This window comes from Pteropus vampyrus, unplaced genomic scaffold, assembly GCF_000151845.1.
Source record: "Pteropus vampyrus isolate Shadow unplaced genomic scaffold, Pvam_2.0 Scaffold553, whole genome shotgun sequence".
Classification (NCBI taxonomy): domain Eukaryota; kingdom Metazoa; phylum Chordata; class Mammalia; order Chiroptera; family Pteropodidae; genus Pteropus; species Pteropus vampyrus.
Window position 1 is genome coordinate 841357 of NW_011889334.1, and position 14049 is coordinate 855405.

The 14049-nt window shown below is 40.3% G+C and overlaps 1 protein-coding gene across 5 annotated transcripts; it reads right to left on the reverse strand.

The window, feature by feature from the left end:
- Positions 1–99: 99 nt before the first annotated feature.
- On the reverse strand, positions 100–14028 carry MOG (myelin oligodendrocyte glycoprotein). 5 transcript variants are annotated; one of them, XM_011384010.2, is made up of 8 exons: positions 13768–14016; positions 12248–12595; positions 8019–8132; positions 2747–2767; positions 2375–2395; positions 1625–1741; positions 1306–1326; positions 100–885 (listed from the first exon to the last, which is right to left on the reverse strand). In XM_011384010.2, exons 1-8 carry the CDS (start codon positions 13847–13849, stop codon positions 872–874), a joined length of 738 nt encoding a protein of 245 aa, XP_011382312.1. In that variant the 5' UTR covers positions 13850–14016; the 3' UTR covers positions 100–871. The 5 variants fall into 5 exon arrangements, with proteins under 5 accessions (XP_011382312.1, XP_023381160.1, XP_023381159.1 ...); XM_023525392.1 differs by lacking the exon at positions 100–885 and having other exon boundaries at positions 1010–1326; positions 8019–8192; positions 13928–14028; XM_023525391.1 differs by lacking the exon at positions 100–885 and having other exon boundaries at positions 1010–1326; positions 8019–8192.
- Between the last annotated feature and the right edge of the window lie 21 nt (positions 14029–14049).

The window sequence follows — 14049 nt, forward strand, 5'->3', positions numbered from 1 at the left end:
GGGTAAGGGGTGGGGGGAGGGTAGAGGAAGAGAGGTGAGGGGATAATGAAGGAAATGCAGAAAGGAAAAGGGACAAGAAGTGGCACATGGAAACTTGTATTATTAGCACCTAGCTTGTTTCTTTGTGTCTGATAAACCATCCGGTGTTATTGTTGAGTAAAACAGCGGATACTCTGATAGGTATGAAAACAGGAGAAAAATGATGGGAAGAGGGAAAGAGTCTGAGGGACCCATCTATACAGCCATGGAAGTAAAACAAGCATTTTGAAGGAGGCGTGTGGCCTAATTTGCATCCTTTACTTCCCTAGCTCCTTGGTAGGCTGCCAGGGCAAGATGTAGCTCTGGCCGTTATTCTATGGGTTTCTCCCCATGTCTTCACTTTGCAGCTCACTTAGCTCTCTGACGTTTTGGACTCATCTTGTTCCTTCTCTTCCACCTCAGTTCTGTCCGTTGGAGCTGAGGTCTTGGAAGGGGCAACCATCTTTTGCAAAGTTGGCATGCTGTAGTTTGCACCGAGGAGGTTCCTGGTCTTCAGTTCATGGCAGAGACCCTCTTGTACCTTACTTGCCATCACAAGTTTCCTCTCATGAAGAACACCTGCCTGGTTGTAGCCTGAGAGGGCCTCCAGATGGAAGATAGAGTGGGAAAGATGTAGGCAGCAAAAATGGGGAAAGAAAAGAGCTGGGAAAAGGTAGGTGACAGAAGAGGAGAAATCAATTCTATTTGGAATTTAGAACATTTCTGGAAGAACAAATTGGAATGTTCCCACAGCAAAGAGGCCAGTGAGTATGGAACTTGACTGCAACATCCCTAAGGACCAGTCCTTAGACCAAGCAGGTTCTCCTCCACTTCTGCCAAGATACAACACCACTCAGAAAGGGTTTCCTAGAAGTAGAAGAAAATAACTTGAAAAATCTGCCAGTAGTTTCTGACATGAAACCACTAAGCCAGGGAGAGGAAAAGCCCTCTAGGGTCATCCAGTCTCCATGTCTGACTCAGTGGATGGTCTTGTAGGTGAGGCACAGGGCAGCTGCTATAGGGAATGGGAAAGGAGGTCCTCCTGAGTGGGATTTTTGCTGAGGGACACTGAAAGTGGAGCAAATCAGGTAGCAGGTTGGAGTGCCCCCAGCTTCCTTCCTTGCCACCCTGTAAAATGGCCAAAGTGGCTTCTGCCTCACAGGATTTCTCCCTCTACCCATGCAGTCTAGCCCCTCCTTTCCTCTGAGATTTCCATCCTTCAATAGCCCCCTCTTTCTCTTGCTGCTTTCCTGGTATTTTGCTCTTTATTTGCAGGAGAAAACTTACTTAGCTCTTCAAGAAATTGGCCTGAAAACAAAGAGAAATAGGTGATTGGTGGAAGCTGACTAGCTCCCTCCCCACATCCTCCTTGTGCAGATTCACAGGGATCCTCCCCCCGCCCTTTTCACTAAGGTGTCCCGCAAATCCCAATAAGTGGTTCTTTTCATGGCTTCTCTGAGGAGCCTGGGGTTGGCCATGGGGACAGAAGAAGAAGGAAATCCTGGCTCTCCGAATCTGGAGCCCTGGTTTATCTTTTTGTTTCCCATTCAGGACTGACTGGGTCCCCCACTCATGGGTGGTCCTGTTTGCTGCCCCACCACTGCACCTGCTAGTCTTCTATGTAGCCAGTTGTAGCAGATGATCAGGGCAACCAGGGGTCCGAGAACTGGCACGATTACAAACAGGGTTATCTTCCAGCAAGGCACCCTCAGAAAGTGAGGATCTGAATTGTTCACCACAGAACAAACAGGATTAACAGTGTTCCCCCTTATGCCCAACCACCCCTCTCCATATAGGTTTTTTTTTTAACATGTTGCAGAAATCTCAAAATATTGCTTATGTTTATCCCTGTTTTGACATGACAAGTTATTGGACCCGAACAACATCTTAGTGGAGCTTGGTGTCTTGTCTTCACTCTTCCTCCAAGAAGCCTTCCCAGATTAGTTATGTATAGTTTACTCATTCTGTAGCTATGAAAATACCACTACATGAGTTCAGTTAATAATACATATGTACTTTGTTCTTCAGCTACTTCATGTGTATGTATCACCTCCTCAACTAGATATCAAGTATATGTGCAAAGAATCTGTCTACCTCCCCTTTGTATTTCCTGAAAAGAGAAATAGTGTGCATACAGTGCTTGTAATGAGTTAACAGGTGAAGGTTTTAGTGCCTGACACATAAAAATGTATGTTTGTATTTCCTATCTTACCAATCCTAGATGCAAATGACTTATTTAAAGAAAGAAAAAGAGGGAGGAGAGCAATCAGGAGCCAGGGGTCCTTATTTCCTCAGATAATTGGAACTGAGTGAAACATTAAACTGACCTGGGAGTGCTGGGTACCCCAGCACTTACCAAAAGTCCTGTGGAGATTCTCTGAAAGAGGAACAAACAGAGAGGGACTTAATAGGCACTCAAACGGAGATACTTTCTCCTCTGAATCTTTGTTATATAATCACTTAAAATTGTTTCTAGTCTTGACACAGTGACACATGATGGAGGGAGGGAAACTGTAGAATTTTGTGCCTACCCTGGCTGGCATCAGGGAAGAGGAATAAGATTTTCTATAATTCTCAGCTCTTTGAGAGTTTTAAAGAGTAAATTTCCCACCTGAAGGGAGCACAGGGTATTGGGATAAAGGCAAAGATGGTCTGGGAAAATGACCATTTTGGTTATGCTAAAAGACCAGAAGGGAGGGATTGAGGAGGGAAGGTGCCTGGAACTCACCTATCTCTGCTCGAAGTTTTCCTAAAATAGAAAAAGTCAACATTTTTAGTTTCTGCTCCGGCATTAGGTGGGCCCCTTCCACACCCAGTGCCCTGGGCCTTTGTGTAGGCTGTTACTGCCCAGCCCAGGAGATCCTTTTGGTGGGAAGGGCACTGGATTTGGAGCCAGGAGTTAAGGCTCTTTCCCTGGCTGTTGTCTGGATTAAATATTGGGGTAAAGAATGTGGAGAGCCTTGGTAGACAGCAATGCCCCAAACCAACCAGGTTTTATTATTATCTTCCCCACTGCTCTTTGCTCCTTTTCTAGGTGGTTCTCAGTTCACATTGCCACTCCACCCTGCTGGGTTGTCACTTTGTAAATATAAAGCCACTTCCCATCTGAATGAGGAAGGGAGGAACTAAACATTTAGTTGAGCAGCTACTTTGTGAGGGGCTCTGTACTAGGCACTTTACATAACATTATCCCCTTTAATCCTCCCTTACAGTTTAGGAGGGAGGATGTCATCTCTACTTGACAGGTGAGGCAACTGAGGCTTGGAGAGTTCAAGTCAGTGCCTGAGCTGGGATTCAAACCCAGGCTGCCTACCTCACTGATCAGGTTCTTTCTGCTCACTCCTGTGGATAGAAGGCCTTATTCATGTGGGAAGAGTAGATAACTGAGTTTCTGGGATGAATTCAAGGGGAGAAAAAAAAAGACCCCATTGTTGATCCTACCAACATCCCCCCTCACATAGACCAAGCCCTCCTTGCTGCTTTATCTTCTTAGGAGTGAGAGGGGCAAGAGAAGAATTAGGGTCCTGAGTGCTTTGGTTTTGAGAAGAACACTTGGTGGGAGGAGAAGACTCAAATGGAAACTCTGGGCACAAAAGAGGAGCTTTATCGGCAGCTGAACCTGAGTCCTTAGTGTTGAATAGAAAAGAAGGAGGGAGGAAGACATCAGAAACATGGCAGAGTGAGAAATGTCCCTGGATCTCTCCCCTTGAAACAACAATAAGCTGAACATCTAAAACTCAACAAAAAAAAACACCCAAACTGCACAAAAGCACGTCTGAGCATGGGATCTGAGCATAAGAGCTACCACAGGTCAGAACCCTGGGAATCGGGTGGTGGACTGGGAGAAATAAAGAAGTTCCTCTTGCAGCTGCTGGAGCTCCCTGTAAGGGGAGGAGGAGTGGGAGGGGATAAGGTGCGGCAACTTCCTTGAATATCCCTGCCTGGGGAAGTTGCAAGTTCCGTGCAGCCTGTGGCAGGGCCTGGTCATCTGGGCAGAAAGCAGAGAAGCGGGATGGCAGAAAAACAGGGACTGCAGAGAAACAACAGTTGATTTTTACCAGACATGGTTGCAAAGCTGAAGTCAAGCTGCAGCCCCCATCCCCCAACCCAGAGGGCCCCTCCCCCATACCCTCTGAGAAGGAATGCTGCAGAACTCTAGGGGAATCTGAGCAAATGCTACAGAAACTGTCATTAACACTGACAAGAACTGAGACTGAGGGTAGCAAGTATGATCAAACATCTATAAGGAAAAAAAAGACATTATTAAGACTTTATATAAAGCAGAGAGTCAAGAGGCTTATACACCATCTACTGGAAACCAAAAGAAAAACACCTTCTTTGCAACAAGCTAGGGAATATTATATAATAAATCTTCTTTATGATATAATAATGATAGTACAACATATCAAAACTTTTGGGACACCGAAAAAGTAGTCATAAGAGGAGAAAGTTCATATCATCACAGGCCTACCTCCAAAAACAAGAACGAGCCCAAATAAACAACCTAATGCTATCTTAAAAAACACTAGAAAAGGAAGAACAAATGAAGCCTAAAATCGTCAGAAGAAAAGAAATAATCAAAATTAGAGCAGAATTAAATGAAATTGAACACACACACAAAAAAAGAAAAATTAATGCAATAAAGAACTGGTTCTTTGAGAAGGTTAATAAAATTGACAAATCCCTGGCTAGACTCACTAAAGAAAAAAGAGAAAAGACACAAACAAAATCAGGGATGAAAGAGGGGAAATTACAACTGACATTGCAGAAATACAAAGGATCATACAAGAATACTATGAAAAAGTATATAACACCAAATTTAAAAACCTAGAAGAAATGGTTCAGTACTTACAAAAATACAACCTTCCTAGACTGAATCAAGAACTGGAAAACCTAAATAGACCAATCGGCAGTATGGAAATTGAAAGAATCATCAAAAACCTACCAAAAAGTAAAAGTCCAGGACCAGATGGCTTCACTAGTGAATTCTACTGAACATTCAAAGAAGATTTAAAACTTATTGTCCTCAAATCCTTCCAAAAAATCAAAGAGGAGGCAATACTTCCCAACACATTTTTATGAAGCCAATATCACCCTGATACTAAAACCTGGTAAAGATAACACACACATAAAAAAACTCTACAAACTGATATCTCTCACAAACACAGATGCAAAAATCCTAAATAAGATACTAGCAAAGCAAATACAGCATGTTAAAAATATTATATACCACAATCAAGTGGGCTTCATCCCAGGAGCACAGGGATGGTTCAACATAGGCAAATCAATTAATGTGATATACCACATAAACAAATTAAAAATTAAGAATCATATGATCATATCAATAGATGCAGAAAGCACCTTCAACAAGATACAGCATCCATTTATGATCAAACACTTAAAATCAGTGTGGGAGGAAAATACCTTAATATAATAAAGGCCTTATATGACAAACCTTCAGCCAACATTATACTCAATGGTAAAAAACTAAAAATCTCCCCTCTAAGATCAGGAACAAGGCAAAGCTGTCTACTATCACCACTCTTATTCAATATAACATTGGAGGTCTTAGCGAGTGCAATCAAGCAAGAGAAAGATATAAAAGTCATCTAAGTAGGAAACGAAGAAGTCAAACTGTCACTATCTGTGGATGACATGATTCTCTATATAGAAAACCCTAAAGACTCCACAAGAACACTATTAGAAACAGTAAGCAAATACAGTAAAGTTTTTGGATACAAAATCAACGTTCAAAAATCCATAGCACTCCTATACTCTAATAACGAAGTGTCAGAAAAAGAAGTGGAAAAAAGAATTCCTTTTGCAATTGCAACAAAAAGAATAAAATACCTAGGAATAAATCTAATGAAACATGTGAAGGACCTATATAATGAAAACTACAAGACCCTGTTAAACGAAGTCGAAGAAGATACAAAGGAATGGAAAGATATTCCGTGTTTTTGGATTGGAAGAATCAACAAAGTTAAAATGACCACATTACCTAAAGCATTATACAGATTTAATGCAATCCCCATTAAAATCTCATTGGTATTTTTTTAAAAGAAACGGAACAAAATATCATCAGATTTGTATGGAAGCACAAAAGACACCAAATTGCCAAAGCTGTCCTGAGGAAAAAGAATGAGGCTGGAGGCATCACTCTGCTCGACTTCAAATTATACTACAAAGTGACAGTAATCAAACGGCATGGTATTGACAGCAAAACAGACACACAGACCAGTGGAACAGAATCGAGAGTCCAGGAGTAAACCCATATTTATATGGACAAATAATTTTCGATAAAAAAAACCCCTAAAACATACAGTGGAGAAAGGAAATCCTCTTCAATAAATAGTGCTGGGAAAACTGAAAGGCCACCTGCAAAAGAATGAAACTAGACTGTTATCTATCACCACACACCACAAGTAACTCAAAATAGATTAAGGACCTGAATATAAGATCTGAAACAATGAAATACATAGAAAGAAACATAGGAACTAAACTCAAGGACCTTGGACTTAAAGAGGATTGTATGAATTTGACTTCAAAGGCGAGGCAAGTAAAAGGTAAAATCAATTAACGGGGACTACATCAAACTAAAAAGCTTCTGCTCAGCAAAAGAAATCGTCAACAAGGTAAAGAGACAAATGGGAAAATATATTTACAAGCAACGCCTCCGATAAGGGCCTAACATACAAAACGTACAAAGAACTCATACAACTTAATAACAACAAAAAACAAATGATCCAATCAAAAAAATGGGCAGAGGACTTGAACAGACACTTCTCCCTAGAGGACATACAAATGGCCAACAAATATTTGAAAAGATGCTCAACATCACTAGCTATTAGAGAAATACAAATCAAAACCACAATAAGATACCATCTCACACCTGTTAGAATAGCCTTAATCAATAGGACAAGTAATAACAAATGTTGGAGAGGATGCAGAGAAAAAGGAACCTCATACACTGCTTGTGAGAGTGCAAATTGGTACAGCCGCTATGGAAAATAGCACGGAGATTCCTCAAAAAACTAAGAATTGATCTACCATATGATGGAGCAATCCCTCTACTGGGTATTTACCCCAAAGGCTTGAAAACTCATATTCGAAAAGTTATTTTCACACTGATGTTCATAGCAGCATTATTCACAGTAGCCAGGACATGGAAGCAACTGAAGTGTCCTATGATAGATGATTGGCTAAAGAAGCTGTGATACAATGGAATATACAATGGAATATTACTCAGCCTTAAGAAGAGATGAAATACTGCCATTTGTGACAATGTGGATGGACCTTGAGATATTCATGCTAAGCAGAATAAGCCAGACAGAAAAAGTTGAAAATCACACGATTTCACTTATATGTGGGAGATAAACCTAAAAGTAAAAAATGAACAGGACAAACAGAGACTCATGGACATAGACAATGGACTAGTGGTATCAGAAGGGAGTGGGGAGAGGAAAAGGGGGAGGTAGACAGGGGAAAAAACAATTTAAATAATTTCTTCAATTAAAAAAAATAAATTAAAAAAAATGAACAGAAGAAGAAAAGAAGGAGGAAACAGTTTTTGAATACCTATGTGGTAGGGTCTTTTGCTTACAATATTTTTATTTAAACTTTGTAATAGCTTTGACCTGTGTGACTTTGAAGCTCACACTCTCCCAGTTGCACAAAACTGCTAGATATGGTACAGGGGTCAGAGGATGGGATTGGGCCTGACCTCTGCCACTTACAAGCTGTCAGTTTAAGTAAATCATGAAACCACTTCAGGCCTTAGTTGCCTCCTCTGTAAAATGGGGCTATTACATGTTACCCTACCTCATAGGGAGATGGAAGTTCCCATTATCCATATTAAAGCATTCAGTACGATGTAAAACTTGCCATTAAGGAATTCTGAGCCTAGAATACACTCAAAAAATAAATGTTAGCTGACTAAGCTTTAAGAAAACAGCTCATTTCAGGGATGGATCCTAAGCTGCCCACCCTTCAGTCTGTACCTCTCAGTCTGTGTTGCAGGCAGAGGAACACAAGGCCCACAGCAATCTGTAGAAGGAGCACAGGCAGGACTGCGATGACAACCAGCACTCCAGGGTTGATCCAGTAGAAGGGATCTGAAACCAGAACCGGCAGGCCCAGCACTGTATCCTCCACTCCCTGCACAGTGCTTGGGGCTCGATAAATCAGGTTGAATAAAAAAATGAATATCACCAAGATTCAAAGAAGATAACAAAATTGACACCTGATCTTAGCCTTGAAGGAATACTGGTTTCTAAGAGGGGCTAGAGGTTTAGAAAAACAGGATTCAAAGTTGTATATTGGGCTAATCTTGGAGAGTTTCAAGAACCAGCTAAGGGACTTAGATCTGATCCTCAAGGCCACAGTGGTACTTTTGCACACTGCAAGCTGAGGAGTGCTAAGCTCCGATTTACTGGCTCGGGGACTAGAGGAGACTCCCAGGGAGGTCAGTTAAGAGGCCATGGTAAGAGTGAAGTAAAAAACAACAGCATCCTGAAGCAGGACAGTGGTAGAGATGTAGGAAGTCGAGGGGTCTGTGAACTTAAATAGGGAAAAAGTACACATTTCTTTTCGGTAACCTTTAAACTGGAATTTAGTGTTTCTATTATATTTGTAGGCAAAACACCACAATAATATGAACAAAACCTGTGACTTTGTCATCAATGAAAAGCACAAATATTTTCATATCACGTGGAGTTGTAGAAATCTCAAAATATTACTTATATTCATCACTATTTTAAAATTACACTAATTATCAGGGCCACCCCATATCTTATCATTTTAATATTTTGGTAACTATTTCAGTACCAAGTTTTATGCATTTAAAACATCTTTCTAAGAAGGATCCATCAACTTCAATAGTCCACCAAAGGGGTACATAACACAGAAGGATTAAGAACCCCTTTTCTGGAGCATTTGAGAAAGGAGGATCCACAGAATTTGGTAACTGAGTGAATGTGTAGTGGGTTGGGTAATGAGGGAGGGGATTCCACCGTCTGGTTCCCGCCTATTTCCCATTATAGAATCTGCTCCTCAGTGTCCCCAAGCTCTGCCTGCCTAATTCCCAGGTGCCATGCTGCGAATCAAGTCCTTTTCATCTTGTTCTCTGCTTTATGGGGCTAGATAAAGGCATCGTCATTAAAGGTAGGGATTAAGTCACAGCAAGCAACATTAAGTGGGTCCAGGAAGGTTTCTTAGGTTTAAATGCAATCATAGAAGAAAATGCAGCAAACTCTACTTTCAAGTTCTTATCAGAAGTTACCTATAGCAACATGATTTAGCAAGTACACACTTTAGTTCTTTTATTTTGCACACCTTGTGTACTTGAACAATCACAAAAAGAATAGACATTAGGAGCCTTCTAATGTAAAATAATAAGAAGTATGTAGCATCACCTACAGAAGCATACTTGACAAAATAAATCAAACTTAAATCTGAACATGCATCTTCAATCTATCAGTTTACAGAAAATACAGGTTATGGAGCACTGTGTTAAACAATATGAGAATGAAATCAGCAAAATATAGACCATGGGAAACACTACAGAGCACACACCAACATGTGGATCTTGTTTGGATCCAATTCAAACAAACCAATTGTAAAAACATACTTATGAAACAATTAGGAAAATTTGAACACAGACTGTTCAAATATTGCTGTTTAATTGAAGAACAAAATTATTTTGGGGTCTTTTTTTCTCCCCTTGAATTCATCCCAGAAACTCAGTTACTATTCTTCCCACATGAATAAGGCCTTCTATCCACATGGCTGAGCAGAAAGAACCTGATCAATGAGGTAGGCAGCCTGGGTTTGAATCCCAGGTCAGGCACTGACTTGAACTCTCCAAGCCTCAGTTGCCTCACCTGTTAAGTAGAGATGACAATATTGATGATATTAAGGAATTTTTGTTAACTTTTAAAGATATCATAATAGTATTGTGATTATTTTAAAGTGTTCTTATATTTGAATGATACATTCTTGAGAATTTAGCAATGAAATGATAATGCTGCCTAGGATTTGTTTCACTAATTCAGTTGCAGAGGGTGATAATGAGTGGGGTCAGTTGAAACAGGTTGTCTTTTGGTCCATAATTGTTGCAGGCAGTAATGGGTACCTGGAAGCTCATTATTATTATTCTCTCTATTTTGTGTGTGTTTTAAAGTTCTGTAATGAAGAGTTTATAAAAAGGATTAGAGACAACTACTAATAAAGTCACAAAAATCACAAGAAAAAAATGGGAGACAGCAAAACTCTTTAGAGAAGGTAGAGAGGTAATGACATCTGAAACTTGCAATAATACAGTTACTGCATTTCAGTCCTAAATTTGCCTCTGCTCCCCAGCTCCCCAGGCTAAGTGGTCCCTTGTTTAGTTGTGAAACACTCTTTTTATAGACACTTAGGCATGCAGACTATGAGATGGGAGGAAGAGGAGTGTGGAAACCAATACAAAGTAAAATTTCCTTTCCTGAGGCAAAATTTTTAGGTAACTTTTCTCTTTCTTTTTTCTTTCTTACTTTCTCTTTCTTTCTTTCTTTCTTTCTTTCTTTCTTTCTTTCTTTCTTTCTTTCTTTCTTTCTTTCTTTCTTTCTTTCTTTCTTCTTTCTTTCTTTCTTTCTTTCTTTCTTTCTTTCTTCCTCTCTCTCTCTCTCTCTCTCTCTCTCTCTCTCTCTCTCTCTCTCTCTCTCTCTCTCTCTTTCTTTCTTTCTTTCTCTTTTCAGTATGGTTGGGGTAGGGTATACTGAGAAGGCAGTATATTGAGCTAGAGAATTATTGAATAGGAAGGAGGAAAATCTGCCAATTGGAGATGTCTTCACTATCAGACTTCTTTGCAGGTAAAAATCCCCCAATAAAAACAGCTGTATGAAGAACATTCTGTGACATACAAAGCTATTTTCATATCCCTGCAATCTGTCTTTAGAAATAGCTCTTTGTTATCCTGCATACAATGCCTCTTCTGGTCCCAGCACTGTAACAGTCACCCTCAAGATACAAAAGTGATTGATTGTCTGATGGATTTCTGATGTTTTGCTGCAGATGGGGAGGAAGGAAGGAGGGAAAGGGAAAGGACTCTCAGAACATTTTTGTTCTTCAATTAAACAGCATTTAACTTTTAAAGCCCTTCATCCACTTCACCTTGTCCACATCTTAGCCATCCTGGTATAAAACAAACAAACAAACTTTTCAAAGTCATCCATTGCATAAAACATACTGAAACAAAATTCTGGAGAAGGGAACTGGTGGAAGTTAAATCTAAAGGTGACATTTCTTTCTTTCTATGGTTATATTCAGATATTTGTTTGATTTACTTATTCACTTCAACTATGTTGACCAGGAATATATTTTTCAATAATGTTTCTCACATAATAAAACACCACAAACACATTGGATTTGATCAATTTAACTCTTTAGGAATAATCTTCTTGTTTACAACAAATAAATAAAAAGATATTCCAAAGCAAAACAAGAAGGAAAAAATCTACTTGGATAGATTAACTTTCAGGTTATTCATATTCTCTAGTAGCACAAATGAATCAGAAATTGATCATTTTGGATTTTGCTTCTTCCATTTATCATTTTTTTCTATTTTATTTCTTAAAATTTTTTCTTTAATTTTTCTCTATATGTACCTACAAATGTATATATTATATATTTTTATATGAGTGGATAGATATAATCATATGGATAATTATGATATTTTCTTTTATCTTCTTTGGTTAGATCACACCTCATCCTCTCTCCTCTCCCCTCTTCCCCCAAAGTGAACCATGTTAACTTTCTTATGGATCTCTTTTCATTATATATATACTCACAAATACAAGGTTTTGTTTTTGTTCTCTACATTGTGTAGCTTGTTTTTATCACTCAACAATACCTTGTGTAATGCCCCCAAGCCATATGCTACAGTCCTAAAACAATCTTTTTAGTAGCTGTATAATTTCTTAGTATGGATAACAACATTTAGTCACTTCCCTACTCATGGGCATTGACTTTGATTCTAGGTCTTTCCCATTCTGAATAATGATGCAACATACATTTGTGAGTATATGTATAAATGCCTCTGTACTGATGTACATACTTCTATGGAATTGATTCCCAGGAGTGAGACGTTTGAGTTGAAGGATCTCATCTCAAGTAAGAGAACGACTAAAGTCTCAAAGGGAGGTCTTGGCCACCCAACAAATAATACCCAGTATTATATGGCACTACTCACCTTCCACTTTCAATTCCATTGCTGCCTCCTCCTGGTAAGAATGATCTCGGAAGAAGCAGGTGAACCCTCCTTCATCTGAGAACCTTACATTCTTGATCCTGAGGGTCACCTTCCCCTCACCAATAGTCTCTTTCAGCAACTCCGTCCGGCTCCGATATTCAGGTGCCTGCTCTCCATCCTGATCCTTGCCATTTCGGTAGAGATGAACCACCCGAGAGAAGGGTGGCCGGTACCATCCCACCTCCATGCCTGTAGCATTCCTTCCAGGAAATATGCGACATGGCAATTCCACTTCATCCCCCACCAGAGCCCGGATGGGGTGCCCTGGTCCTATTACTCTGAACTGTCCTGTCCAAGACACCAAAGAAAAGAAACAGCATCAGAGGGAACCATGAAAAACAAGCAGTCATGGGAAGGGCTTCTTCCAAACAGGAAAGGAAGAAGATACTCTCATTTTAAATGGAGTTTTGAATAATCATTTTAAATGGCATTCTAGAGCCAAGAAAGAGCTCAGTTTTTCTTCTTGAATATTTATATAAATAAAAAGTTTCTAGTTATGGAAAGAGCCCTGGACAGAAAATTATGGTGTGTGATCATCTGGACAGTGGCTGCTCACCTTTCTGCCAACTGTATCCATCTCTGATTCTTTAGTCTGGCCTTTAGGTCCCACCCTGGAATGCGATCTAGCATCTCGCAGTTAATTCTCCCTTGAGCTTTCCTGTCAGCTCTCTGTCTTTATTCCAACCCTATTCACAAACTCTTCTCCCCTGAGACCTTGCACCCCAGAAGTGGCTCTGTTTTCTTCTTCTTTTCCTCTGTACCTCCAGTCCTCACTACAGCTCCTGGACACTGCCCTGTACATGCTCACAGTCTTTTTTACATGGAATGTGTCTCCTCAGTTAGACTCTGAGCTACTAGACCATAATGCTAGTTTCTTCATTACACCTGCAAAGGTTTTCCAAGGGAGTGTGGGGACTGGGCCTCCTCTGTTAGGTAGCTCCCTGAAGTTGGTAATCTGTCTGTTATTTCTTTTATTTCTCCCCAACATAAGAGTACAGGGCACTTCTTCAGAAACTTACTAGTGCCCAATCATGCAGAATAGAACTTACAAACATGACAAGATACTACGATCCAACAAACATTGATCAAGATTTACTATGGGAAAGACGCTACATAAGCATGTTAGGTACCTCATCTTACTGAATGCTGACAGCAACTCCAAGAGGTTGTTATTATTATATCCCCATGTGATAGGTGAGAAACCAAAGCTAAAAAAAATAGGTAACAATGAGTTCAAGGAAAGCCTGGAGTTAAGGTCATATTATGAAGTTAGGGTTCTATTCTGAAGGCTGTAGGGAGCCATTGAAGTTTTCGGAGGAGGAGAACAATGTCAGCACATCTGTGTTTCAGAAAAATAATTTATATAGCAACTTGAGGATGAATTGAAGGGGGTGAGCCCAGGGAAACTAGCTTTTTTATTCTCAGGGTCTCCCTGGGAAAGGAATAAAGATCAGTCTTACCTGCATAACTGGAAGACAACTGGAGAAGAAGAAGGAGGCAGGGGAGGCAGCTGGGTAGAAAGGAGCTCAAGAAACTTGCCATCTCTACTTTCACTGGGGACAGAAAGCCCCTGCACTAGAGTCAGACCGAATGGAAGCCCTCAGGGTGCATGTCACCTACCACTGAAAAAGCCCGGAAGGATCTGGGAGGGCAGTGTTCCCAGGTCCTGCCTCCTCCTGGCCATGCTTGCAGCTGTGCTCAGAGGAAAAGCCCCACGTCATCCTTGCCAGGCACTTACACAA

Bases quoted from the DNA above. Each gene is read 5' to 3' on its own strand.
- MOG (XM_023525391.1), bottom strand. From the start codon at position 13,849: ATGGCAAGTTTCTTGAGCTCCTTTCTACCCAGCTGCCTCCCCTGCCTC. The intron at 12,596-13,767 runs GTAAGACTGATC...TGTCTTGGACAG, and splicing joins GTTGTCTTCCAGTTATGCAG to GACAGTTCAGAGTAATAGGA. The intron at 2,396-2,746 runs GTGAGTTCCAGG...TTCCTCTTTCAG, and splicing joins AAAACTTCGAGCAGAGATAG to AGAATCTCCACAGGACTTTT.